This window comes from Tenrec ecaudatus, chromosome 12, assembly GCF_050624435.1.
Source record: "Tenrec ecaudatus isolate mTenEca1 chromosome 12, mTenEca1.hap1, whole genome shotgun sequence".
NCBI classification, from domain to species: domain Eukaryota; kingdom Metazoa; phylum Chordata; class Mammalia; order Afrosoricida; family Tenrecidae; genus Tenrec; species Tenrec ecaudatus.
This window is the reverse complement of record NC_134541.1, coordinates 88815346-88843339: the sequence shown is the minus strand read 5'-3', so window position 1 is coordinate 88843339 and position 27994 is coordinate 88815346. Positions and strand designations below refer to the sequence as shown.

Genomic DNA, 27994 nt, shown 5'->3' with positions numbered 1-27994 from the left:
ATATACGGGAAATGAGAAAAAGAGAAACACAAAACAATAAATCCAAATATTAGACTGAATAAATTAACTAGAAGACAAAATCAATTAATTTCTCAAATCTCATGGGAAAAGAACCAAGAAAACAAACCTAAAAGGAAATGTGGAATTCAATTAAGAAATCTCACATTAGAGGGGCGATGCTGGAGAGTGGAGGGTGAGTGGGTTGGAAAGGGGGAACTGATTACAAGGATCCACATGTGACCTCTTCCCTGGGAGATGGATGGCAGAGAAGGGGGGAAAGGGAGACTCCGGATAGGGCAAGATATGACAAAATAACAATCTATAAATTATCAAGGGCTCATGAGGGAGGGGGAGCGGGGAGGGAGGGGGAAAAAGAGGACCTGATGCAAAGGGCTTAAGGGGAGAGCAAATGCTTTGAAAATGATTAGGGCAAAGAATGTACGAATGTGCTTTATACAATTGATGTATGTATATGTATGAATTGTGATAAGAGTTGTATGAGCCCCTAATAAAATGTAAAAAAATGAAATCTCACATTAGAATTATTGGAACTTCAGAAAACCCTAACAAGGATAAAGGTACAGAAACAAATTTTCAAGAGAACATCCCAGATGTGAGGAGTGAAATAAGCCTGCAAACTTGAGAAGCACATGAAGTCCAAGCAGAAGATATTCAAAAGGATAACCTGCATAAGACATCCTTAAAAATGTTCAACACTAAAGACAAGGGGAGAGTTCTGAAATCAGTGAGAGAAGAATCACAATATAATAGTTCAAGGATTTTTCATAAGAATTAGTGTGAATTCCTACCCAGAAACTGTAGAGGTCATAATGTAATGCAGTGGCATAGATATGACATATGTGCCAAACAGAAACAATTGCCAACCAAAAATTCTTTACCGTGCAAAGATGTTATTCATAGAAGAGAGATATCAGCATTCACAAACAAGCAGAGGCTCTTGGAATTTGCCATTACTAAGCCAGATTTGCAAGTATTACTCACAGAAGTACTCCAAATGGAAAAGCAAGAACATTAAATATATATATGAAATAAATGAGAGTGAAAGAGATTTCCAAAAAAGGCAACAAAACAACTGATCATAAAGCTAAGTATATGATATTTTCAGGGGATGAATTAATACATAAAGTATTTGTGGCTGTTACATAATGTCAACTTGAGGAAAGATTAACTAGCTTGCCAATCAGGTCACAGCTTGATAACCTCATTTGGAGGCAGAATGAAGATAAATGGATCACTGGAGGCCAGACATAATCTCTGCTTTGTCTTTCTGGGAGGGATTCCTATTGGGAAGCTTCCTGGAGCTTTGCTGATGGATCCAAAGCCCTGCACCGCCATTAGATATACAAGACTTTTTTACTCACTGGCCTGATCTTGCTGCATTTGATATCATTGCAGGTGTTGCATGAGTCTGAAGAGGAATTTATAGACTGGACATATGGACTAATATCAGACTTATGGACTTGATTTGGACTAGGCTGAATGTTTTCTCAATATACAATTGCTGTTTTATATAAAACTTTTTCATATACACTTATGAGTGTCTATGAATTTGTTTCTCTAATCAACCTGGACTAACACATTATGGTACCTTGGAAGTGGGGTACTAGAGAAACAAATCATAAAGATGGAGAGTGGATGCTTGTTTGACCTCTGCCTCGTGGTAGTTTTTCTTCTTTGGCTAGCCACAGGTTGGATACAGTCTTTCAGTTTCCTGGGTTGTTCTCTGGAAAGAATGTAGGAATTTAAAGTTTTGATATCTAGAAATTGTCTTTAGTTAATCCTGTCTGAAATGGTGAAAATGATTGTGATGAGTGTGAATCTTGAGCTCCGGTGGCAAAACCACCTCTTGAACTTCTCTGAGACTATGCTGCTCAATGAAAATCACTGACTGGGGTCAAAATGGTTGATAGAAGGTCCTGCCCTGGCTTGAGGCAATGTAGCCAGAGCCCTAAGGCCATGTGGGATAAATTTAGATGATAAGAAGTTGATTGTTCTAAGATTGTGTTTACGATCTGGCTCTACTAGGTTTATACTATTTTCTGCTTCTCATTATTATTGATATAATGATTGATAGAAATGATTCATGGGATGTAAAAATAGAGTTTGTAAGAGTACTTGCTTTCAGCCATTAAATTGGAATTTAAAAGGGTTAGGACATGCTTGCAAAGAGGCTATAAAACAATAAGCGGCACCCAGGGTCTTGAGTGCTGAAGACATTTGAAGGTGAAGGGACTTGCCTAGGAGGAAGTTGACAGAAGAAAAAAAGAACTCTTTGGCTTTTTGAACTTTGAACTAATGGTTTGTGCCTGAGGCTGAAAAAATTTAGAGCAATTGAAGGTACTATCACTCTAGGACTAAACTGTTAAAGGGAGCCTGTGGAGAGGCTAAAATGCTTGCTAGGTGACCACCTGTATCTAATTGTTGAGTAGAAGTGAGAGAAATGCAGCAGTAAGGAGCTGGGTTGAGTCTGGTCACTGACACAATGGACCTAGTTCTCAGGGAGGAGAGGAGAAGACAAGAGCAGGTTAACTGCTCTGAAGTTCATGACCTAGCACAAGGGGAATGGACTTGTTGAGAATTTGTGATGGGCCCATGGTCTAAAGGCAAGGCAGCCAATGGGCACCCTGGTGAGGCTAAGTGTACATCCCACATTGAGTTGACCAGAACCTGACCAGAGGAAGAGAAGATTTTTGAGCCTGTGAAATGGTGCATATTGCTGCTGACTTTATGGGTGGCCTATCCTGATTTGATTTTGCCTATGGTATGTAGACATCACAAGATTCCAACTTGAAAGAAGATTCTTCACATCAAAGAATAGGATTGTCTCCTCAGAGCACTGGGCTGGTGTTTAAGTGGGCAGTATAGAAATTGGATCCCCAAAATTAGGCAGATAAAGGTATAAAGTGGCTGGCTTACAAACTTTCATAGGTGGGGGAATATATTCATGGGATTATAGAATTATGGTGTAGGTGTTCACTTAACTGCAATTGTTAGACATAGAATATTGTTGTGTTGTTCACTTATAGAATGTTTAAATGAGGCTTTGGAACATATTTAATTGTATGCATTGTAATTTTATCCTGTTAGGTACAAATATGATTTTGTTATTTTATTTTAAAAATATATATGGCTAAAGAGTTGTGCAAAATTGTCAAGTCAATAACAGGCGGTCTGTGGCAGTTACATAATCTACTGTAAACTTGCAAAGGGGTGGAGTCTAGTCTGTCAATCAGGTCACAGCTTGATGACCTCGTTCAAAGTCACGATGGAAATAAATAGCTCACTGGAGGCCAGACACGCTCTCTGTTTTGTCTCCCTGTGGGACATTCCTGTTGGCAAGCCACATGGAGCCACACTATTGGAACCAGAGCCCTGCAGCCTGAGGAGCCATTTGGAGACCCCCACCAGTATTAAGATGCTTCTTCTGCATGATTGCATGTGTTGCATGAGTCTGAAGAGGAAAGTAGAAACTGGTATCAGACATATGGGCTAATATAGGACTTATGGACTTGTTTTGGACTGGGCTGGGATGTTTTCTCAACATGCAATTGTTCCTTTATATAAAGCTCTTTCTTATGCACATGAGTGTCTATTAATTTGTTTCTCTAGTCCACCCGAACTAACACACCAACACAGTATTTAAACCATGACATCAAGTTTTTAAGAAATATGCATAAAGTATGCTTTTATGAATGTAGGCTGTGTACTGATGTTAATAGAAACACCAACAGAAATGGGGAAGAAAATATTTTATATTAAATTTGCATGTAAATTGCTCTTCACATAGTAAACACTGTTGCAGTTAGAAGTTTTGCAATGTTATATATGAAGAAATCATCATCAAAAAACATTCTGAACAAAAGAAGGAAGAAAGAAAAAAAGGCTGATCACAAGAAATCAGCCAAATACAAACAAAACCAGAAAAATCAGAATGAAACCAACATAGAAGGTTTGAAGCACTCAAAAAATGAAAAGCAGAAAGTAAATAAGTGAATATGGCAGATACTTTATTTTCAGTAACAATTTTAAGTGTATGTAGTCCAAATGCCTCATAAAGAAGAAAGAAAATGACAGGTGGATTTTTAAAAAGTAGAAAACATGATCAATAATTTTCCTGTGAACAGTACACATGCCTTAGACACAAGGACACAAACAGACTAAGAATAAATGAATAGGAATTGACTATGTCATTTTAAAAAATGCCAACAACGAAAATAACATTCAGAGAAGAATTGACACTAATCTTACTTAACCACTTCAAAGACAACAAAGACAAAGGAACACCACTGAATTCTTTCTAACAAGTCAGCATCATAATTGATAACTTAAATCAACCATACAATGACAGTATTTAAAATAAATTACAGACCAATACGAACGTAGAAACAATAATTTCCAACAAAATACTAGCCAATGGGTTTCAGCAACTTATCAAAAAAAATCATATGCCATGATGGATTGTAATTCATACAAGGATAGCTAAACATTAAAAAAAAATCAATCAATGTAATCTACATAAAGTAAACAAAATACCATGATCACAGCAACTGATAGAGTAAAGGCATTCAGCAATATTCACTCTTTTCTAATGAAAAATTTTTCAGAAAAATAAGAATAGAATGGAAAGTTTTCAACACAATTAGGAACATATATCAAAAACCACAGTCAAGATTACACTCAACAGAGAAAGGCTGAGAGCTTTCCCTTTGGAAATAGAAATAAGACGAAATTGCCCACCCTCTGCAACTTTTTACTGGAAATGTAAACCAGAAAAATCAGACAAAAAATAAGAGAGAGAGTGAGAAGGCATTCAAATCAGAAAAGAAGTAAACATACCTCTATTTGCAGATAACATGATTCTATCCACGGAGACTCTAAAAACACCATGAGAAAACTGCCGAAAGTAATACAAGAATTTAGCGACATTTGCAGGCTAAAAAGATCAATACAAAAAAATTCTGTTGGGTTCTTTGACATTAAGAATTAGCCTAACAAAGGCATAAAATAGTTGTATCCCCAAAAATGATAAAACACATTGCCATCATAGCAAACCCGTAGGACAGGAGAGAACTGCCGTCCAGCTCTTCCAAAGGTATAATCTGTGCTGGAAGCAAACGCTTGGGTGTTTCTCATGTGGAGCAGCTGGAAGCAAATGCTTGCGTGTTTCTCGTGTGGAGCAGCTTGTGGGCTGTAACTGGCCGTGTTTGGGTTAGCAACTGAGTGTCTGAACACTGCACCTTAGAGGTACCTATGAAACACTGACTAAATGAGACCTACAGGAAAAGAAGGAAATCCCATATTCATGGACTGGAAGAAGTGATAAAGTGAAAATGCCAACTTTACTAGATGCAAATTCTACTACATATAAGGTGATTGTGATACAAATACCAACAATATTCTTTACTGAAATTAAAACATAAATGAGCAACTTCATATGGAGAGGAAGAAACCCCGAATAGGCAAAGTAATACTGTAGAAAGAACAACGCAAGAGATCTCATACCCCCAATATAAAAGCATACAAGAGCGTACAGCCCCCCAAAAAAGAAAAATTTGTCAAAGCTATGTTTTTTGTTTTTTATTACAAAATAGCCTTATCACCTTCAAAGTACTCTCAATAACACTAAACACATTTGTTAAATCTGCAATTCCATTCTTGGAAACATTTTTCAAACTCAGCTGTTGGGATTGCTGATTGCATCTCCCTCATTTCTTAGGTCACCTCTTCTACATCGTCAAATTGCTATCCTTGCATGTCCTTCATTTACAAATGTAGCGATTTCATGTGAGTCAGGTGCCCTGGGCAAGAGAAGCGTGCTGCTTTGTGGCAAACACTAGCACACTGAGATGGCTGCTTGAGCAGGTGCATTGCTGTGGTGACAAAACCAGTCCCCTGTCTGCCGCACATCAGGCCTTTTTGTCCCATACTGTTATGCAATCTTTTCAGAACCTCTAAATAGAAAACTTGATTAACATTCTGACCTGGTGGAACAAACTCCAAATGCACTACCAATTGGCATTTTCATCCGTTTGAGAAATTGACAGACACCTAGAATGAAGTTTGTCATCCATCTACAGTTCACCTTTTTTGAAATAAGAATCCCAGTTATACACTTGAGTTTTTCCCACAGTGCAGTCCTTGTAAGTTGCATCCAACACACACAACAGTTTCTGTGACACTTTTCTTGAGCAGGAAACAAAACTTCACAGCTGCAGCTGTTCTCTTAAATAGGCCATCACACAAAACAAGGTCCGTGTGGAACTACTTCTATGGAAAAATTCACTGTGGCCAGAGAGAACCTTCCCAGAAGATGCTACTGTGTGCACTAAGAGCGAGCTGCTCACCTAGTGGGAAAAATGCATACCGTGAAAGCTGCGCTCGGCCCAGCGCAGTTCTGTTTTTTCGGAGGGACCCCCTCGTCTACTCACTGAATCAAAACAGCACAGTATTAACTCAAGAACAAACACATACAGCTATAGCCACGAATTGAAAACTCAGAGTCAGTTAACCAACTATGGATGGGCAGCTAATTTTCAACAAGGGAACAAGTGGTGCCAATTCCAATGAGATAGAAATTCCAGTCAGTGGTGCGAGCAAAACTGAATCTCTACCTACAGAAAGCTGAAGCAGACCCCAGACTTGAAATGGCTCAGAGACCTAGATGTTAAATGTTGTTGCTTTTCTTATTAGATGGTATCTTCTCAGTTCATGCATACAGAGACCCTACGTATAACAGAACGAAACACTATGCCATCCGTATAGTCATTGCTGTGTTTGAGCTCAGGGTTCAACCTCTGTGTCAATCCATCTTCTTGATGGAACATTTATTTTCCCTGATTTTCTCTTTAGAAGGCATGGTCCTTCCAGATAACATATCCTGAAGGGGCAGAGTTGTTGTTGCTGTTGTTGATGCTGCTGCTGTTACATGCTGTTAAATCAGTTAAGACTCACAGCAATTGGATGCACAACAGAACTAAAAACGGCCCAGTCTGCACCACCTTCACAATTGTTGCTATGGTTGCCTTGTTGCAGCCACTGGGTCAATCCATCTTACTGAAGGTCTTCCTCTCCTTCACTGACCCTCCAACCTTACTGAATAAGATGTTCCTTTCCAGGGCCAACTCCCTCCTCATGATATATCCAAAATATGTGAGATCAAGTCTTGCCATCCTCCCTTCTGAGGAGGCACCCAGCTGTACATTTTACATAACAGATTTGTTCATTTTTTAAATAACCTTTCTATTCAATAGTATACTCAAGAGCTTTTGTTAATACCATAATTCAAAGGCAACAATTCTTCTTTGGCTTTCCTTAGTCGGATATTTAGAGATATATTAAGACTGTATTTACTTTTAGATAAAAAATAAAATAATCTATTGTGGATGAAACTTTAAGTAGTGCAAATATACTTAAGAAATGTCCTTAAGTAATGTATAAATATCATAATTCCTTTAATGACCGCATCAACTGAAAATCTTGTTTGAAGTCTGAATGCTAGTTTACATGTTCACCAGTGACTCAAAATGGCAAGCACATTTTCACGTTATGACATTATCTTGAAAAAGAAACTCCACGACATGAAAACCTAATGATTTCTTTAGAGGAGAATTCATGTTCAGAGCAAAGGTAACTATGCATATTGAAAATGGCTTATTATAATACAAGAAACTGAAAGGCATGCAGTGCAAAGGTGCTGCTAAGTCCTTCTGACTCAGGGAAAAGCACAGTAAACAACTGTGCACTGCCCAGTCCTGCACCTTTTGCACAATAGCTGTTGTGCTTGAGCCCACTGAAGATCCCGTCATAGATTTTACCACACAGATTCAGCTTGTATATGTTAGATGCTATCATGGGCGAACACTGGCCCACCCAAGTTGACACTAAACTGAACGCTCACAGACTGCTAAGTGCACACCCCAGCAGCCGCTGCACCAAAGAAAGGCAGGCCGTCTGCTCCTAGAAGAAGACGATGAGCTGAGACCCGCACAGGGGCCGCTCCGTCTACAAGACAGACGACGATTTGGAGTCACCGTCATGGCAGAGGGTTTGCGTCTGTTGTTGTAAAAAGACAAGAAAATAACTGGGAAAGAAAAAAATGGCTCCTGAAAAGCAAAACTGAGAAGGAGGTAACGGCTATTTTCAAAGCTGCTTCCCTCCATTCCTAATTTTCATACTACCAGTGCATTTATAAAAGAGGCCTGAACCTCCACATGAATGCATTTCAGGTCAATGGCTTAATATTTTCCCAGAAAAGGCTCTGTAATTAAAATTAAGTAGATATAGCAAGCTGAATGTTTAACTCGATGACATCATTAACAGTATAGTTTCAGAAACAATATTAGCCAGTGAGTGATACGGTCTAGGAAGTCATCTTTTCTACTTCAATTCCATTCACTATTCATATAGACAAATTGTCCCCAATTCCACCTATTTGGATAATCTGCTCCAAGATAAATTAGGATAATTGCGATTGTCTAGAACTTCAGAATAGCATTTTTAAAAGACCAAATTACCAAACCCACCACTGTCAAGCCAAGAGCCAGTATGTTTCTGACTTCCAGCAGTTCTAGAGAACAGAGTGGCCAGGAAACACTGCCTCCTTCCTCCAAGTTCTCTTTCTCCACCTCTGGAGGGGTGAGTGCATGGGTTCCAACAGCTGACTTGTTAGCTAACAGCCATGCCCTACCTTCTGTGCCACCAGGGCTCCTGAATAGTTTTATAGTGATTGTATGCTGTAGAACTTGGTTGACTACCTCCAACTGTACATTCACAACTACATTCCTCCAAATTAACCAATAAAATTTCATGTGAGTTCTTATAACTTGGAGGTAATATGAAAAATTTTGAATGAACACAAGGTTAAATAAGATTAAAATTCTATTATTAAATGTGCAAATAAACATGGAAGAAGAGATTAAAGAAACAGCTTGTTTAAGTAAAGAAAATAAAAAATGAAAATTCTTATTAATGATTTTCAAAATTAAAGCAATGTTGCTTGTGCAATAGTAAGGTGCTTCTCTGTTTCTCAGTGTCAATAAGACAGAAATGTCATAAGATACAGGAGCATAACCCAAGTGTACCTTTCTAAATATGTAAGAAAAGTATATTCTGAGCTCCTTCTTCTTGGTTGTGAGAAAGACAGGGCTTTCAACAGCCACAGAAAGTTACCGTCTAGGAAACCTACAGGGCCAGTTCTACCTTGTCCTAAAGGGTCACTATGAGTAGCAACCGCTAGGTGGCAGTGAATCAAGTTTACTTGTTAAAAAGAGTAACAAAACCTGCCTCAAAGCAGTAAGTTAGTGCAGGGAATTTGCTGTCTGCCTTATTCAAGCAGTGTTTGTCCTTTGATAATCACAATGGCTAGACTGAACAACATAGTAACACTGTGAAATTGGAATTAAATTCTTTCAAGTGAAGGGCCAAAAGGTTAACATTAACCATCAAATATTTACAAACAATTCGAAAAACTTCTAGAGTTATTTCCATACTCAAGACTAAAACAAATATCCTGAAAGAAATAAGAGAGGTTTGATGGTTGAAAAATTTCCAAGCTAAGAAAAATAGATATGTGCTATTCTCATAGGAGATTTTATGGTTAGATTTCATATTTTATAAGAAACAAATTTCACTTCAAAGTGATTAAGCGCCACTTATTCACTTTAAAATTTAAACTTTGTATAGAAATGCCATGATTTGTAATTTTTAAATAATCCTTTTTAAAGGTTCCTATTTCCGCCAGCATGACAGATGGGGTACTAAAGCTCGTCTTTCGCCGTAGCTAAAATGTGAGGTTAAGGGTCTTCACACTGTCTTGGTTTTGTGACTATGGCACCAAAGTTAGAACTCTCCATGGTAAGTGAAGGCGGCAGTCCAAAGTGACACACAGATGTCCCAAACCAGCACATTTGCCAATTTGACTGAAATGAGTTTTGCTATTTCTGTTTCCTGGGGTTTAATTCACTGCAACATTCACTGCCATCAAGTCAATGTTGACTGATAGCAATCTAATAAAACACAGAAAATAACCCCAGAACCCACCCAACGTGCAGTCTATAGGATAAACTATGAGACGCCCAAGTCCAGGACTCCTCAGAATAAAGAAGATTAAAATTATACCCATATCACCCCAGGTAACCAAAATCTCATTGCCATCGAGCCATAGCAACGAGGCTGTAACCCAGTACAGGAGTAGTAAGCCTCTTTTTTTTTTTCCTCTCATGGAACAGCTCAAGGTTTCAAAAGGCTGCCTTTACTGAACAATGTATAGTTGAGCTAAACATTGGAATGAAATAGAGTAGCCGAGACTGAAGGTGAGAAGGAGGAAGAAGTCTCAGATATAAAAACCAGAACGAAGTTTCCATTCTGAATTGAAATGATGTCGAGGCTCAGTGCGTGGAAGTGGAGAATTTAGAGATCCCCCACCCACTCAGACACTCAAGAGAAGCAAAGAAAGATTATTTTAAAATCCACTCAAAATAATGAATTCTAGTCTTCCACTAACTCTATTAAAGCATTTGAGACTGACTCAATATTGACATCAAAACTCAGCAAGAGCCAAGAGAATACAGTTTCAGACCAACTAAATGAATGATGAAAACTCCAACAAGAATAGCAATAATCTCAGTCCTGCTGTGTTAAAAGAATAATTATGCCCACATTGAATTCAATTCAGAAAACAACTTTCATTGAGTGGCTTCTAGCTCATAGTGGCCCTGCAGGCCAGGGAAGAATTGTTTCTTTGGCTTTCTGAGACTAAATCTTTGCATGATCAGAAAACCTCATCTCTCATCTCATCTTTCATATGTTTGAACTACTGACCTCAAGGTTGGTAGGCCAATGACTTAAACCTACTGTGCATGTATATCCAGTTATTTTTGTAGAACAGCAAAAATATGTAGGGGTAAGCAGTACCGACGAATCGAGTATAATGTTTAACTCGGAAAGATTTCAGAACCAAATGCATGTGCTTTACCAAACACATTTATTTAGTGTTTCCATTTGATTTTGTTCATTTTAAGAGTGTCTGCAGCCACTCCCATACAGAGTCACAGAGGTGGCATGCCATCTTTGATTTCTCATTTTCATGTACTCTGTGTAGGTTCATCCTGAGGTGACCCAGGATGGTCACTAGTCCCTTGAGCCAACTCTTATTTTACATAGTTGCTGATGCAGTTCAAATTAAAGCATCCATCCTCACTTGCATCTATTTTTACTATGACATGAACAAGTCTCCCCGCTTCAGATTGCCCTTTAATTCTCCACCAACTACTCTAGACTGTCCTTCACATCCCCACTTGTCTTTATATAGTTGCAATCAAGCCCAGGCTCTGCTTTACATTTCCGCATCGTTTACTTTCATAAAATTTCATGGAGCTTTTCAGTGTCCGCTTCTATCCTAGCTGTTGGACTCTAATGGTTTATCTTGCCATTCCTTCAGGGAAAAACAAACAAAACATTTTAAGTCTTTAAAACCTAGCTCAAATATTGTCTTCTCTGAGAAGCCTTCTCTCACCCAAATGCAATGCATTCCCTCTGTTGTTTATTGTGCTTTCATATTGACAGTTTAAATTTCTGCTGCTTTTGGGGGGTATTATCCTATTAAGTACTGGAATTTTCATAGGAAAGGGGACATATTTGTGTCCCCAAGTAGGTTTCTGAAGCACCTCAGGTGTGAATATTGGCTACATTAATAACTTACCTCTCTACAGTACATTCCAGTTAAATCCTTTTGCATTTAATCCTTACATATTCTAGTGACTAGGTATCACTCACCCTAAGTGAAATATTAAGGAACTTAAATTCTGAAGCATTAAGCAGACCAGGATAATATAATTAAATCAAAGAAATACTGACACAACATCCAGTTCTCTTTAAATGAAACTGTACATTCTAGATTCGTGTTGTTAATTTCTAATGGAATTTATTCATAACTATAACAAAAGCCACAAGACTAACAACTTTTGGCAATGATTTCATTGAGAATCTGAGACTTTTTATTATAAACAACAACCACCACCACAAAACAACTTATGAGAAGACAAGTCCAAGCAACATCTATTACTGATAGACAGTATGATAATTTGTGGAAAGTAATTCATTTTCTTCAAAGATATTTTCTAATATAGTAATTATGACAATTAGTAAACACACCAAGTGTGTCTTGGGAAAGTAGACTAAAACTTCAAGTGATTTACTTGGATCCTACCATCTCTAAAAATTTTCATTCACTGGATCCTCGGGCTTCTTGACAAATTGGGATTGAAAAAGATGAAGTTCTTCAGGAACCTTCACAAAGCATATTTGTTTTCTCAAAGTCATTCACACATCATTTACATACATACTGTACACTGTGAACCATTTTCTTGAATTGTCTGCATTTGAAAGAAGGCTCTCACACTCTTTATGGGCTCAGACTCATGAATTCAATGAACACTCAGAAAGCAAATCCAAAGTGGGCAACAATTTCACACGGACCACACAAAATGGCAGGACTCTGCCAGGAACTGAACACAAATGCCTGGACTCTGTTCAGCTCCTGCCTTACTCAACATGGAAAGGCTGCTATTGCAATTTAGAAACTTGGGTTAACAAACAGCCGTATCCCCTGTATATTAGTTATCATGTGAATAATTCCCTAATTCTATTAACGTAGGCATTTTCAGATGCTTCACATATAATTAGGTATATCATTTGGAACTCTCCACTATTGGGGACATCTGTCTTGAAAGAGAGCAGATTGTGTGCAATCATCCATTCAACTGAACAGTGTTGGCCATCTCCACAATACCTTTTATGACTTGTAAAAAGCAAGCATACTGAAGGCAAGCAAGTATATCCTCATTAAGATAATTACAGGGCATGAATGCCCATCACACAAACTCCATCCACGGAGAAAGAGTCTTTCGGAAGCCTAGATCCACATTCTCACCACTGACCATGTGTGATAAGAAAAAGCCAATCCACTTAATCTTTTAGAGCCTCACTTTCCTTATGTGTCCAACTGGACGAAAATAGCATTACTTGATGGGGTGTGGAGAAGACAGGAGACCCTATTTCCATTTTTAAGTATAAAAAGATGAATGTATGAAAAGATTATTATGCACCGTGAAGATAAAGCATAGTATCCAAAAATAAGGTCTCTTGAAAAGTCTCCATTCTCCAAAAGAAAATTAAGTTCTCGGGTCTATGGAGCATTGTGAATTATGCACAATGCTTAAAGCATAATAACATTAGTAAAAAACACAAACTCCCAAGAATTCATGATTGGCAAAGTCAGGAGCAGAGGCGTGGCGGTTCACCTCTAGAGGACATCGACCATCTTTCCCAAAGCTGCACCGGAACCTCAGACTCTGTTACCAAACACTTCAAATCCACAGATAGGCAGAGAAGAGAAGACGTAGAGAACACAGCTATCAGCCTCCAGTCCTGAGCAGCTAGAAGGGTCCCTAGGGTCCACTCCCCAAGCGCTGACACTCTGAGGAGGCTAGTCCAGCCTGTTACCATTCCGCTTCTCCTATCACCTAAATTAAGAGTCATCAATAACAAGTTCGACAATGCATAAACTTTCCAATGTTAACAGTACAACGTACACGTTTTGCCTCCCACCATTAATAACTCCCGTGGATGGATATTTCAAACGGTGCCATGTTTTAGAAACTGTTGAAATCGCTTTTTAATCATTGAATTGGATATTTTTTAAATACCATACTAACACATACATTTAGGTTTTGTTTGGGAAAAAGATAGCTGGAGGAACTTCTGACCTCCTTCGTGGATGACTCTTCAGAAATATTATCATTTAAAGAAGCTGCTTTTAACAGATTGCGATGGCATGAATCATCCTAAAGGCAACATGACCGTGGGGGAGGGGAAATGTTCTAAATTTGATGTGGGGGTGATTGTACCATTCTCCATGATATGACTGAATGATTGAACTATTGAATTATGTGATATGTACATTACTTGTGAATAAAACTTCAGAGGAAAAAAGATGTTTCTTTTTATTTAAAAAACAACTGGTATCTTTTACTCTAGCTTAAACTATAAATGTAAATTGCAGAAGAATCACTGATTGAAACAAACACTTTCTTAATTCACTCTCTGGATTTCAATTAACACCTAGTTTACAATGCTTCTTAAAACAAATAAATAGTTGAGCTCTTTACAACAGCTTGACAGGATTAGTGCACATGTGTAAGGAGCTGACAAAACAAGCATTCCATTAGCCCAACCCACAACCGTCTCAAAATGTAGTCATTTCAGAGCTGACAATGGCAAGAACTAAATAAATAAGCAAAGGATTCCCTCCTACTACTTTCTAGGGAGAAAAAAAACAAACACATTCTATATAATTCATTCGACAACTTTGCGGTTACAAATGTTTTTCTCCCCAGGTGTTATCATTCAACAGATAACTAAAGGAAATAAACCACCAAAATCACAGTGCTAAATCATTCTGTTGCATGCAGCATTGGGGAGAAGACTCCACTCCTTAATTTAGGAAAGTATAAATCCATGATTGACCACATATCTTTAAAATATAAAAGAACTCCAAGAGGCCAGAAAAGTCTTCCATTAAATGAGATCTTACATTTCTAGGAATCTTGCCAGCCACCTGAGATCTGGCCTAACTCTGCGTTTAAGTTGGGACAGGAGGTATTGTTATATTAGGGGGGTGGGAATGGCAAATCCTCACCTCCCAGTATCCCCAGACACCAGATGGTCCCAGCAGGATATGCAATCCCTCATTTTAAGTGGATTACTTGCTTGTCCTTTCTCCGCATTTTTAGAAAGCTTAGAAATGATCTCAGTTTTAAATATCACAAGAAGATGGTATAAAGTACTATTAGACACAAAGATAGTATTCTAATTTAATAGTGATGGTAAATCATCAACCATCAACACTACCCATTTGAGTGCTCAACCAATTTATGACCTAATCCTTTTGACTGTGAAGTTTAAGGAATTATTAAATATGAGTATGACTAGTATTCATAAGAAGATTTGAAAAGAATATTGCAGTCAGTAGGGCAAGGAGGTTCAAGTTCACATCAGGGAAAGTTCTATGGTGTAGAAAGAGAACTAATACCTGACACTGAAGGAAGACAATGTGGGTCCTGCAGAGACTGTGTATGGCATCGATTAGACTTTTGTAGAAGATTAAGTGGTCATGTCGGTAAGATAAGTAATTCTGAAAATACATATTCACTTTTTCAAAACACCTTTGCTAAGTTTTTTCACACTTTTTATTGTCTCACATTGGCCTACTAAGGAGGCCTCAAAGCAATGACCTGAATGGAAACAGTAAAGATTTATGCAAACTCACCAAGAGTAGGTATTCAGGTTAGATTATTTTAATTTTCAAAAGACATTGCCTTCTACACAGCAGAAAGTGTGTGTGTGGCGGGGGGGGGGGGAGGGGGGTCTCAGGAAACCACGGATTTAAAATGGCAGTAGGAAGGTTAGAACTTGCTTAGTCGGAGGGACTATATCTGAAAAATAAATCTGTCCTGTTGGCAAATAATGAACAGAACCTAACCCCCCAAAATATAAAGCCTTTTCCATCCTTCCCATCCCTCTTGTTAAAAAAAAAAACCAACAACAAATGTATATTTGTTTACTTCTCAGTTGGCATCAGAGACAAGCTAAGAATCAAAAAAAGTTCAAGAACAGCTGAGGACTGAAAACTAAAACAGAAAAGGCTCAGTAGAAACAAAACTATGAGATTTGTATTTAGAAAGGGGCAAGTAGAGAGTTATATGTTTGGATACTTTCAATTATGAGAGAATCAAGTAGACATGGGCCTACAAAGAAGACTGAATAATTAAGGCTAGTGAATAAAGAACAGAACCCAAGCATCCAAAATATAATGCACAGTGACTGCAACAACGCCTCAAACAGAGCAATTGTGAGGATGGCGCGGGGCCGGTGGTGTTTTGCTCTGTTGTACGTAGGTTCGCTACGAGTCAACCTTGACTTTATATCACCTAGCAAGAACAAAGTGGACAGGAGGTTGAACTCCAAATTCTAAAGAGCAAAACTTACCAAATTCTCAATGTAAGAAAGTGCAGCACTGAGAACAAAAAATAATGAAAAATCTTACCAAGGAATGATAACTGATAAAACTATTTCAAGAGTGCATGTGCTAGGACTCTAGGACATGGCTTATGAAAGCAGAAAGCATATTCTAGGATGACCACAGCCTATTGCTAGACAAATGAATTGCAAATGCTACTCTAAAGGCAAGTTGTGAGTCAGAGACCTCTAATCAAGTTTGGGTTTTTTCCAGGAAATAGAGTCATTTGCTTGGGAGAGTCAAGGTAAAATATCAAAAACCCACTGCTATTGAGTAGATTCTAAACCAAAGGAGCCCTGTCGGGTGGAGTAGCCTGTCTCATGGGATCCCCAAAGCTGTCATTGTAAGGATGGAGGCAGACTGCCGCAGCTCTCACCTGCAGAGCAGGCTGGTGGGGTCAGCTGCTGCACCAGTGAGACTAGAGAATTTTTTTGCTCCAAGATGCTTATACTCTTCTGAATAAGTCTTACAAATCTCTACCTGACATTCAAAACACTAAGTTCTTCGATCTCTTTCATTAGGTCTTTAATTTTCAATTGCATGAGATTTCTTGATATCTTCTTCAAAACACACATAAAATAGAAGGAAGGCATAAAGAAAGTGGAGAGGCAGAAAGAAAGAAAGAAAGAAAGAAAGAAAGAAAGAAAGAAAGAAAGAAAGAAAGAAAGAAAGAAAGAAAGAAAGAAGTTTGGTAATAACCAGGAACTTCATTCATCATGTCTCTGCTTTTCCATGTCATCTCTAGATAAATCTGCTTGCAGATCAATGTGTACACTAAAATTTGCCAGGCACTCCAGATCAAAACTCAGAATAATATGAATTTATATAGTACAACAATGACACGAGACCCCTAAGTTTGGGTTCTGGAGTGAGTTCCTGCAGCATCAGCTCCCTTGTATCCCTTGGGGCCATTCTGAAAGAGAGAAAGTGAGAGAAACCGGATTCCGATTCCAATGGCCATGCATCAAACAGAGAAGAAATGGAGGACAGCTACACGCTCTGGGGAATTATTTGCATCATTGTGCATCTGCGAGTACATTCACACAGAAATAAATTACCTATATTCTCCCCTGAGATATCTGGTGACATATTGGAAGTTATGTTGCACTAACTTACCTACCTTCACTTATACCAAACAAAGAGCTTCCTATATCAAAATGGCAGGAGAATGGATTTAAATTAACACAAGGTGCCCTTTCTGCCCTATTAGTCCATACATTTGTACTTAGAGTTATGATAGATATACAAATTGTATGCTATTTCACAAATATATCAAGGATGGCATAATTTTTAGCAAATTGAGATTATTTCTCCTTTGTAAACGTATCTCTCGGGTAGCCTGTATCCTAGGTAAACCTGAGCTAATTTCTGTTCTTCTTACTTCAAGAGAGGCTTCAATAGGCCAGTTAAGAATGCTGTGCAAAACTCCATACAGCTCGACCTTGCAGCCAGGACACTTGTAATTCAAACTGGAATCATCTTCTCAAAGGCACTTAATTTGGCTAAGCATCTGTGTAATGGGCAGATGACCAAATCCTACCTTATTAGGCTGTGATGAATCTCAAAACTGTGTTGAAGTCATAAAATTAAGCTAACTGTTAAATCTAGCTATGAGATAGATTGAAGAATATTTGATCCCCTGTCCGTGAAGTTAAGAAAAAGGCACTTTGTTCCTGGACCTTGCCTTCAACTCTAGTCTTTGAAAAAGGTAGATCAAAAGGGTTCCAAGTGGCTGGAGAGCTCTCTGTCCCTGGCTTTTGCAAACTTATCCTCACTGACCTTGTTTGACTTCTGGATGGGATTTCCATGTACTACGGTTTTTGGTTTTTGTTTTGGTCAGTAGTACTTCTACTTGATTTTTTGTGTGTTTTTGTTTTTACAATGCCAAGAGGGGGACACTAAGGTTTTGCCAAACTTTAGCCAAGATAGAAAATGAAAGACTTTAATTTCTTGAAATTAAAGTTGGTCACTTTAAAAAATGATATCAAATCATGAGTCATTCTTATTGCTCTCGCACAACACATAAAGGACACAAACAAATGCATGCTCATGTGGTCTCTTCCACTTAGACAAGGAAGAAATAATATCAGGGTAATAATGTGTTCAAAGTGGTGATTTTTGTTCTAACAGCTATATTAACCAACCAATATTCAAGTGGGGGTAGAATAAATGTAATGATTTTTTTGCCCTAGATGTATGTTTATTGTGGAATGTAAAACATACTTTTTTTTGGAAAACATACTTGAAGCATGTTTCAATATGCATAAGTTTTAAATTTTGAAATATTCTTAAAGATAGTTTTCTTCAAAATGTTCACATAACCTCCTTCTGGGCAAATAAGCCTGAGAAAAATAAACTCTTAAAAGTGCATTAGCTATTCTTTGGACACTTTAAAAACATATTTTTCCAAAATTAGACAAATATATAGACACACCCTAGGTTTTCATGTTAATAGCCAATAATATGGTTCACAAACCTCCATCGACAATGGCCACTCAGTGCCATCAAGCTGATTACAGCTCGTGGTGCCCCATGGGATGGAGTAGGGCGCTCTCTCGGGTTTCCAAGGCTGTAAATCATTAGAGGAGCAGAAAGCATCCTTTTTCTCAGCAGAGCTGCTGCATTTGAACTGTTGACCTTGTGGTTTGCAGCCCAACACAACTCATGGTGCCCCCAAGGCACCCTTTCACACAACAGACTCTAAAAGGCAAGTCTAACAATACAAAGCTCACACAATCTGTGGAAAACTTGCATTATGTTTGGTTCGATTTTCCACAATCTAAAACTACAAAAATAGCATTATGGTTCTACATTACCACAAACAATAAATCACAATTGGCACTGGTTTCTAAACATTTTTCAAAACATTTAGTTTCTCATCATGAAGCCTACCATAGCATGAGCCCCTGCCCAGTCACTCGCTACCCAGTGTGCCCTTCCTCCCAATGAACAGGAATGTTCCAGAAACATTCGGGAGTGCTGGAAGTAACAGGACATTTACAAGCAAGAGGGGATCACGTTGAAATTTTGACTTCCAGACTGGCACGCTTCTCTGCTAGGTTATTCCCGGTGTTTAATAAGTAGCTGAGAAAGAATGTGTCAAAGAACAGCTCATGTCAGGTACACCACATACACAGCCGCCTTGCCAGAAGAGTGCCACCAGTGGTTAAAAATAAGGGAATTTCCAGCATTCCCTTCCGTTGTGAAGTCTTCCTTCCTTTGGGCCCAAGAGCAACCGAGCGCGTTTTACATAGCTATGCAGGGAAAGCCATCGCTTGGACAAACTGACCCAATATGCTTGCACAGGGCTTAGAAAAAGAGGGCATTTGTTAAGCTACCCACTGCCTTCATCTGAACTTCCTGCTTTTAACTTGCAAACAACTCTACTCCAATGTCTGTCTAAAACCACTGTAATAACTTCCTTCTCCATCAATACTGTCTCCCACGCAAGGACAGCCCGGCAGAGCTGAGAGCCCAAGCGTCCAAGGTGCAGTGGGTGCCCGGGGCGCTGCGCTCCCTCGGCGGTCAGGGTCCTGAGGGCTCGGCCCCCGCCCCCCCACGGACCACGGAGGAGAGACCGGCCGCGGGGCGGGCACGGGGGGGGGGGGGAGGACCAGGCGGCCGAGGGCCCTCGGGCGAGGCTGGGCTCCAGGTAGTGCTGATCCAAAACTCCCAGGGGTGTTCCCAGAAACGAAGACACGCGTTTGAATGGAGGAGCCGCTTGGAATAACCTTTGTTTTGCGTGAAGTTTCTTTTAAATGGGCCGTCGCCTCTGATGACCCTCTCGCGTGAGAGCGCTCTCAGGCTCACCATCCCTGCTAGTTTGGAGGCTCAGGAAAAGGAGCGGGGTGTCCTGTGCCATCCCTACAAAGGCGTGTCTATGGAGAACAGCACGTCCGGCTCTCTGAGGGCCCGGGAGGTAAGCTGACGCGGGCACCAAACTTTCCCTGGTGCCCGACGCCCCCGGCCCCACCGCGCCGAACCCACAGACGGACCTCGGCGTCCCCACACAGTGCCCAGGGCTGGGGAGCCTCTCCCCGGAGCTCAACTCAGGGGAAGTGCGGTCCCTGCCGACCTGAGAAACCCGGAGTCGGGCTGTAAACCCAGGGCAGCAGACTGGACCCACTTTGAGGCGTGGGGAGACGCAGGGTGGGATCACAACTCCTAGGGAGCCTGTCAACACTGGGGGGACTAGAGTCTGGCATTCCACCCCGAGAGCAAGAATTCCAGCCTACTCCAGCTGGGAAGGCTGCCCACCCCCACCCCCACCGGACCCCCACCCCCAGGCGAGGGATAAAAGGAGGGAGAACGGACAGAGAAGGACACAGGTGAGCCGCCACCCAGCCACCCCCCATCAAAACGGAGCGCGGCCGTCCGTGGCGCGCCGGCGTCCCGAGCTGGAGAGGCACTTACCGGCTTTACACGGGTCCTTGTAATCGATCGTGTCCACCTTCCCCTCTTCGTCCCCGTCCCAGGTGTAATCGGAGTCACGAGCGGCGCAGACCCGCCGCTCCCCGCGGAAAAGCAGCCCCGAGGCCACCAGCCACAGGAGCATCCTCCGGGCGAGCGTCGCTAAGCCCATCCTCCCCTCCTCGGGAGGAAAAGGAGGACCGGAGCCCGAGGCGCGGAGCCCGGCCCGCCGCCCCTGTCGCTGTGAGGGCGAGGGGACTAGCCCTCTTCCCCCGCGGGAGGCTGAGCCCCGCGGGTGCCGGTGGGACGGAGAGAGGGCAGGGACTGCCCGGCCCCCAGACGCGGGAGAAGTTGGCCCGCGGCCCGCGGGGGGGAGGAGGGCAGGTGAGGAACTGGGCTCCAGGCGGCGGGGGGCGCGCGCGCTCGCAGCCCGCGGGGAGCCCTCCTGGCCGCCCAACTTAGCGCCCCGCGGCGCCGCTGCCTCCCGAGCCGGAGCTCCCGCGCCGCGCCGCTCCGCGCCGCTTCCCGGACCCCGCAGCCGAGCCCGAGCCGCCGCCTGCGCCCGCAGCCTCCCCGGGAGGAGGAATCCCGCCTGCACATCAGCACGTCTGAATTGGAAGGGGCGACCGAAGAAGGGGGTGGGGGGCAGCCATTTCTTCGCCAGGAGACCTTAAAAGGCTGCAGGAGCTAGCCGAGCCAACTGACTGCGAGGAAAGCAAAAAAGTGTGAGGACTTGGGGATGCCTGCCTGCCTCCCCCGCCCTCCGGGGCTCTTTTACCCTCTTCTGAACTGGGGGCGGGGGCCGGGAGGGGGGGAATCTTCGCAGCATCTAACCCAATCACTAGCATCCTGCTCACTTATTCACACAATCAGGGTCAAGATCCGGGCCGCAGCCTCCTCGCTGACTTCTTTTGATAGTCTTATACAAACAAACAGACAGGAGTTCGCTGGCAATTCCATTTATATTTTACTCAAGATAAAATGAATACATTATGTGTCTGCAACCATGAAAGCAATTAACAGATGATGTACGTGTCATTTTCGAGCACTAACCGGGAGTGAGACAAGGGCTGGTGACAACTCAGTAGCAAATCTGAATTCCCCTCCCCCCAAATAAAGAGCGAGAGTCTGTTTCGTTGGTTTGGGGCTGTTTGACAGTGCAGGAGAAAATTTTCCTGAGCTCCGCGATGTAGATAAGGAAATAGATTACATTAAAAATATCCTGGCCAACAAAGTTTTGTGAAGAACTAAGATCCTCAGAAGGATATATATATATATATATATATATATATATATATATATATATATATATATATATATATATATATAAACCAAGTTACAGATTGCAGCAGCAGGAAACGCCAAAACCTTGCTGATGGGCTGGCGCTCTGACTCACGTGGGCGCAGGAAGGGAAGTTGGAAGGGAGACAAGGGAAGCACATTTTCTGTGACAGTTCTGGCGCCCGTGCCCAGCAGTGATCAGTATCATTCAGATCCAGTTGTTTTACTCCTTCGGAGGTGCTTGTGTAAAACCTGGAGACAGGATCAACCAGATGACTTAAAACAAACACCGGTTGTGGGCAATTGGGGAGGGGGTGAGCAAAGGAAATCTCTCCAAAACCCCCGTTGTGAGCAATTCTGAGCAGTTTCCCCACATCTGCAAGTAGTTTCCAAAATAGGTGAGACTTTACTTCTCCTCCCCCAAACTTTCAAGGGACTGGCAATTGGAAGCCTTGCCTTCTCCAAATAAATCTTTAACTGTCATTTAAACAGGGACTTGTAAAAGGAAAAAAAAAATGTTCCACTGCCTTTGTAACTCTGCCGTGTAAATGCTCCCCCAGTCCAAGTTATCGTCAGCATAGAGTTTTGTGTACAAAGGATGAAGCCAGACAAGAAACCAGTGAAGAAACATACATACACATTCTGGAGCGCCTGCACACTCGGGCACACACACACACACACACACACACACACACACTTTTGTCAAGTAGAGCTATTCTTTGTTTAGATCATTTGCCCAGATTTTCTGGTATGTTTTTTTTTTTTACAGGAAAGTGAGAGGCTAATCTTCAGAAAGTATCAACTATCTTCAACTCAAGGGGACTTGCTGGCATAGTGGATTATCTAGGGGCCTGCTGCCTCAAGGTGAACAGTTTGAACCCACCAACTGTTCCACAGGAGACAGGTGAAGCTTTTTCCTCCTCTAAAGAAACCCCTGGGGGCAGTTTTAGCAGTAGCCCTTTGCGTCCAAATCAACTTGGGGGCAGTGAGCTGAGAGTTTTTATCATCAATTCAATCTAAAAGGACATGAGAATGGGTTATTAGTGAATGCATTCAGTGTTCACAAAACTGAGACTTCCTCACACAACGGCACAACTCTATTAATAGAACTCCCTTTTAGATCCTAGACTTTTAACTCTGGGGACACAGGACAGACTGCAGAATTGAAGAGGACATGTTTAATAAGCAGGTAGAGGCATTTGGTTTTGAAATCGCTTGCTGAGTCATTCTCAAAATCTTTTACCCAACCAAAAAAGTCCCTGCATAATTAATAATGGTAGTGTCTGGTGCAAGGGTAAATGAAAATGGCACCTGCATATCCTGTCTGAAACACAGAAAATACACATTCCCTGTGCCTGAGTTGTTGACACTGTCCCTACCCACCCCCCACTCTTGTTTAAAGTACCCCTTGTTAATCTAAATGCCTGCATAGATTTCCTTGAACTATTTTTTCATATATAAATTTATAAGAGTTTGTATCTTAGAGCTTGCCTCAACAACAAGGATCATAAGGTTCATTTATTTGTCCTGAGAAAAATGGTACCATATAAGATGTCCATTAGTGTCATAACACAATAATATTCATTATATCTTTCTATAAAATTTCTCATTGCTTAATTTTATGACTTCGTTAAGGTGTACTTTGGAAAATTACAACAATTAACTTAGAATAAATACATCAAATATAGAAATGTCTCTTTAAAGATAAAATTGTTGCCAACCAAAAAAATCCACTGCCAGCAAATCAGTTCCTACTTATAGTGACCACAGGGCAAAGTAGAAGTGCTTCCTAGGATTTCTGAAACAGTACATCTTCACAGGAGCAGAAATCCCCATCTTTCTCCCACAGGACAGGCTCATGAGTTCAAAGTGCTGATCTTGTGGCAGCCCAGCACTTCAACAACCACAAAAATCACTGCAATCAGCTTAGTCTGGCACATAGCGACCTGCAAGAAAGGGTAGAACTGCCCCTGTGGGTTTTAGAGATGGAAACTTTTAATGTTAGTAGTAAGTGGGATAGCTGGTGGTTTTGAACTGCAGACCCTGCAGTTAGCAGCCCAATGGGTAACAATTATGCCACCAGGCTCCTTAAGATACTTGCAAAGTATACTTATTTACACTACAATATCCTCGGCCTCTAACTTGATTTGGTTGTGTTTTTACTTGTTTGTACATATTCACAAAATCGAAGGAAACATATAATAAATGCCTACTTTAGAATACCACTTGCTTCTCTAGTTGCTATAACTGCTAGCTAAAAGAGTTTGCCTTGTCCATGAAATAAAGTTCATGATTTTGCAAGAAATTGCTCGTAGAGAGAGCTGTGTTCAGTTATAAGCTCTCACCAGGAAGATGAAGAGACAGAGAAAAAAGGAGAATACATATTTCCTCAGTAGTGGACTGATGACCCCTTGACCCTAGGTGGCAACTCCCCCTGACTCGGATCTCTACCTACAGCAGGACCTCATCCCTCACTGTCATCAAGTCAGACTCAGAGAACACCTATAGGGCCAGCTAGAACCGCCTTTCTGGCCTTCCCAAGATTGTAGCTCTTCACGGGAACAAGAAAGCCTCTTTATTTTCTCACAGAGCAACTGGTGGTTTTGAACAGCTAACTTTGCAGTTAGCAGCCCAACGCATAACCCATTACACTACCAGGGCCATCCAAAATAGTGACAGCAAGAGACAGGATTGGCTGTACACCAACTGGTAGTTGCTGTTTGCAATAACTATACTTAAAATAAACATTCCTTGCAAAAATGTCTATTACAAATGTCTGTTTCTGACCTGAAATCCCTGGCTGATGCCAACAGGCTCAGCTGCTGACTGATAGGTTAGAGATTGAAGTTTACCTCTGGGCACCTTGGAAGAAAAGCCAGAAAATTTACCTCCCCCAATTAAGGCACTGCAAACCCCATAGCGCACTATGGGTCAGTTAGACACTGACCCGTAAAGTCAGCACGGGGTAGAATTGCCTTGACAGCAACTGCTGCTGGAGGCGGCAGTGTGGTCGTTTCCAATCCAGTTAACTTCTGAAAAGCTGTATTTGGTTTTCTGAATATCAAATTCAGTACTTCGTAAATATTTTCCCCATATTCCTTGAAATAATGATAATCCAGAAATAGATGGAATAAACTTGATGCTCTTCCCTAAGCTCATCCCCTCCCCTGAGGAAACAACCGTTAACAGGTGAACTGATAAGTATATATTTAGATGGACCCATTTGAAATTGTCTAATCTCTAGATTAAAAACACAAATATTGACAAGTTCATTTGGTTCAGCCTATTATTTTAAGCCTTTAAAAAATCATTCTTGGCATTGCGTTGTTCTTCTGAATTAGCCTATGTACATCTTCGTTTAATGAAAACATTTTGCTTTGAACCCTAATGGGTTTTGACATCTGTGGGAAAAGAGAGTATGCCGACAAATTCTCTACATTCATAGTTAAGGAGTCTGGGAAGCCCGGACTCCTGTGGAGGGAGATCTTCATGTTCATAGGTTGGATATGTGTTCCACTCACATTCTCCTAAGTAAAAGTTATGTCCCCACTCGCCCGCCCACTTCCCCTATAATACTGCCAATTTTAAAGTATTGTTTGCAAGTGCATGGTCACTTACTCTATACATGCTTGAAGGTTAGTTAACTGCTTCAGGGTTACTTGCCTGAAGATTGCCTGCCATCAAAAGCAATCAGATTCTATTGTCTGTATGACCCTAAGTAGGACAACTCCCTTCTGATAAGAATCATAGATTGTTCCCCTCTGGAAGAGCTCAGGGGCATTTAAGGTCAGACAGATCAGAGACAACCAGGGTGAGGCTGCCATCTTGCTACTATGTACTGTCCTGTCACATGGATGTTTCTAGAACAGTGGTTCTCAACCTGTGGGTGGCGACACGTTTGGGGGTTGAACGACCCTTTCACAGGGGTCGCCGAAGACTATTAGAAAACACACATTTCCGATGGTCTTAGAAATTAGGACACCACTCCTCTATCCGTCTCCAGGCAGGTCCACCCACATGCAGATAGGCCCACATACGAGTACCTGGCATGAAGACTGCTGCCAGGTTACACCCCATGCTGCAAGTCAAAATTTTATTTATTTGTAATTAGAAATAAATATTTCACAATATATAATTACATATTCTTTTTGTGATTAATCGCTATGCTTTATGTTCAATTTATAACAATGAAAATACATCCTACACATTAGCTATTTACATTATGATTCATAACAGTAGCAAAATTACAGTTATGAAGTAGCAATGAAAACAATTTTATGGTTGGGGGTCACTACAACATGAGGAACTGTATTAAACGGTTGCAGCATTAGGAAGGTTGAGAACCACTGCTCTAAAACTTCCCCCATCCTATTGCATGTATACCCCTAGTTAGCCATACCCTCCTCTAATACAACCCCTTCCTGTTACGCATGTGTGTCGTGTGACTTGCATGCCAAAATTATGTAAGCTCATGAGAGACTGCATTAATGCCTCATTATGGTTCTGGTTGCCACGGAAGACATGAGCCCTTGCATACCTGGCTCATGTCTCTTTAATTTATACAACCTCAATTATATAACCAGTCCTTGGACCCATTCAATTTTGGGGAGGCTGGTCCCCCACAGACATCTATATTTGTTTTATTTTATATACCCTATATTCAATATCAAGGAGCCTCCATGGTGTAGTGGTTACACATTGCATTGCAATCCGCAAGGTCAGCAATTCAAAACCACCAGCTGCTCCTCCAGAAATAGGATTGTCTACTCCCATTAACAGTGACAGTCTCAGAGACTCAAAGGAGCAGTTACACCTTGTCCCCCAGGGCTCGCCATGAGTCCGCATTGCTGCTACGGAGTTTGGTTTAGAACAGTATTGAACACTATAGAGCAGCAGAACTGCCCCTGCGGATTTCTGAGACTGTAACCCTTTACAGGAGCAGAGAGCCTCATTTTTCTCCCATGGAGAGTGTGTTAGTCTGGGTACATTAGAGAAACAAATCCACAAGAACTCATATGTATAAGAGAGAGTTTTATAAGAAGGGTGAGTACACATCAAGAAAACATCCCAACCCAGTGCTGCCCAAGCTCACTAGTCCAACATGAGCCCATATGTCCGACACCAATCCACAGAGTCCTCCTCCATCTCACAAAACACATGCAATGACGCTGACTGCAGGAGGAAAGCCAAATTAGTGAGCGCGTAAGCATCTCAACACTGGCAGGGGTCTCCACACGGCTGCTCCAGCACCCAGGGATACATCGGGGTAGGTCCATGTGGCTTCTCCTCAGGGATATCTTGCAGGAAGTGAGCCTTGCCAGCTGAAGCAGGGATCTGGCTAAGGCAACTTGCACCCTAGTCTGACCATCAGAAAATAAGAGACCCGAGAACTAGAAAGGTGAGGCTCACCAAGCCATTTATCTCTCCGCCGGTCAATGAACCACATGTGTTTATTGGCCATGTTGGCACACTAAATTTGAACGATCTCAGAGAGGCTGATAAGTTTGAATCGCTGACCTTGCAATTAGCAGCCCAATGTCACCTCTGTGCTGCTAGGGTCCTAGTAAAGAATACAGTGTCAGGTACTTTTTTGAAGAAGTGGACAAACAGCAATATTTGCTTCACAACAAAGGTGTTAATAAAGAATATTTTTGTCTTTCTGTTTTTTCTTTCTTTTTTTAACCCCCCCCCCCCCGGTGCTGCTGTTGCTATTGTTAAAAATAGAGATGCACAGCTTCCCAGGAAATACATAAAAGCTTTCCTTCTGTATGGGATTCTGGTCTGAGTAAGAACTACTGAGCTAAAGTCCTCGGATTATTTTTCGGTAGCTTGTCGCACTCCTCTCCAGCTGTGACACGCCTTTGCTGTTGGTAGTAGTTATTCCTTTGCTCTCATTCTAATGTGCCTGTATTTTATCATCTTTCCATTGTAGCTTCTCTCTCTTCCTGGAGCAAATCTACCTGCCATCTGCTAATTCCACCTCAGTATCTCCAAGGTAGTACTGAAAGTATTGATGGTGGTACTTAAACCATTGTTGGTACAGGAGAAAATCGTAGGTACTCAAAGGAAAGCCATTTAAATTGTTGAAATATTTACAAGCACGTGTATTTGGGAAAGAAAAGTTAACACATATGCAACTGCATATATAGGTCTTAGCTTACAGACCACATCTTTACTTGTTTACAAATGAAATAAGAGAGCATATTG

General features: G+C 41.2%; 1 protein-coding gene across 1 annotated transcript in view; it reads right to left on the bottom strand.

The window, feature by feature from the left end:
• The window catches only part of TLL1 (tolloid like 1), a 285131-nt gene extending 263892 nt beyond the window's left edge, over positions 1 to 21239 (bottom strand). Inside the window, exon 1 of the mRNA XM_075564238.1 lies at positions 20510 to 21239. Coding sequence (XP_075420353.1) covers positions 20510 to 20678 — 169 coding nt within the window. The 5' untranslated portion in view covers positions 20679 to 21239. The remainder of the gene's footprint in view (positions 1 to 20509) is intronic.
• Positions 21240 to 27994: the final 6755 nt, after the last annotated feature.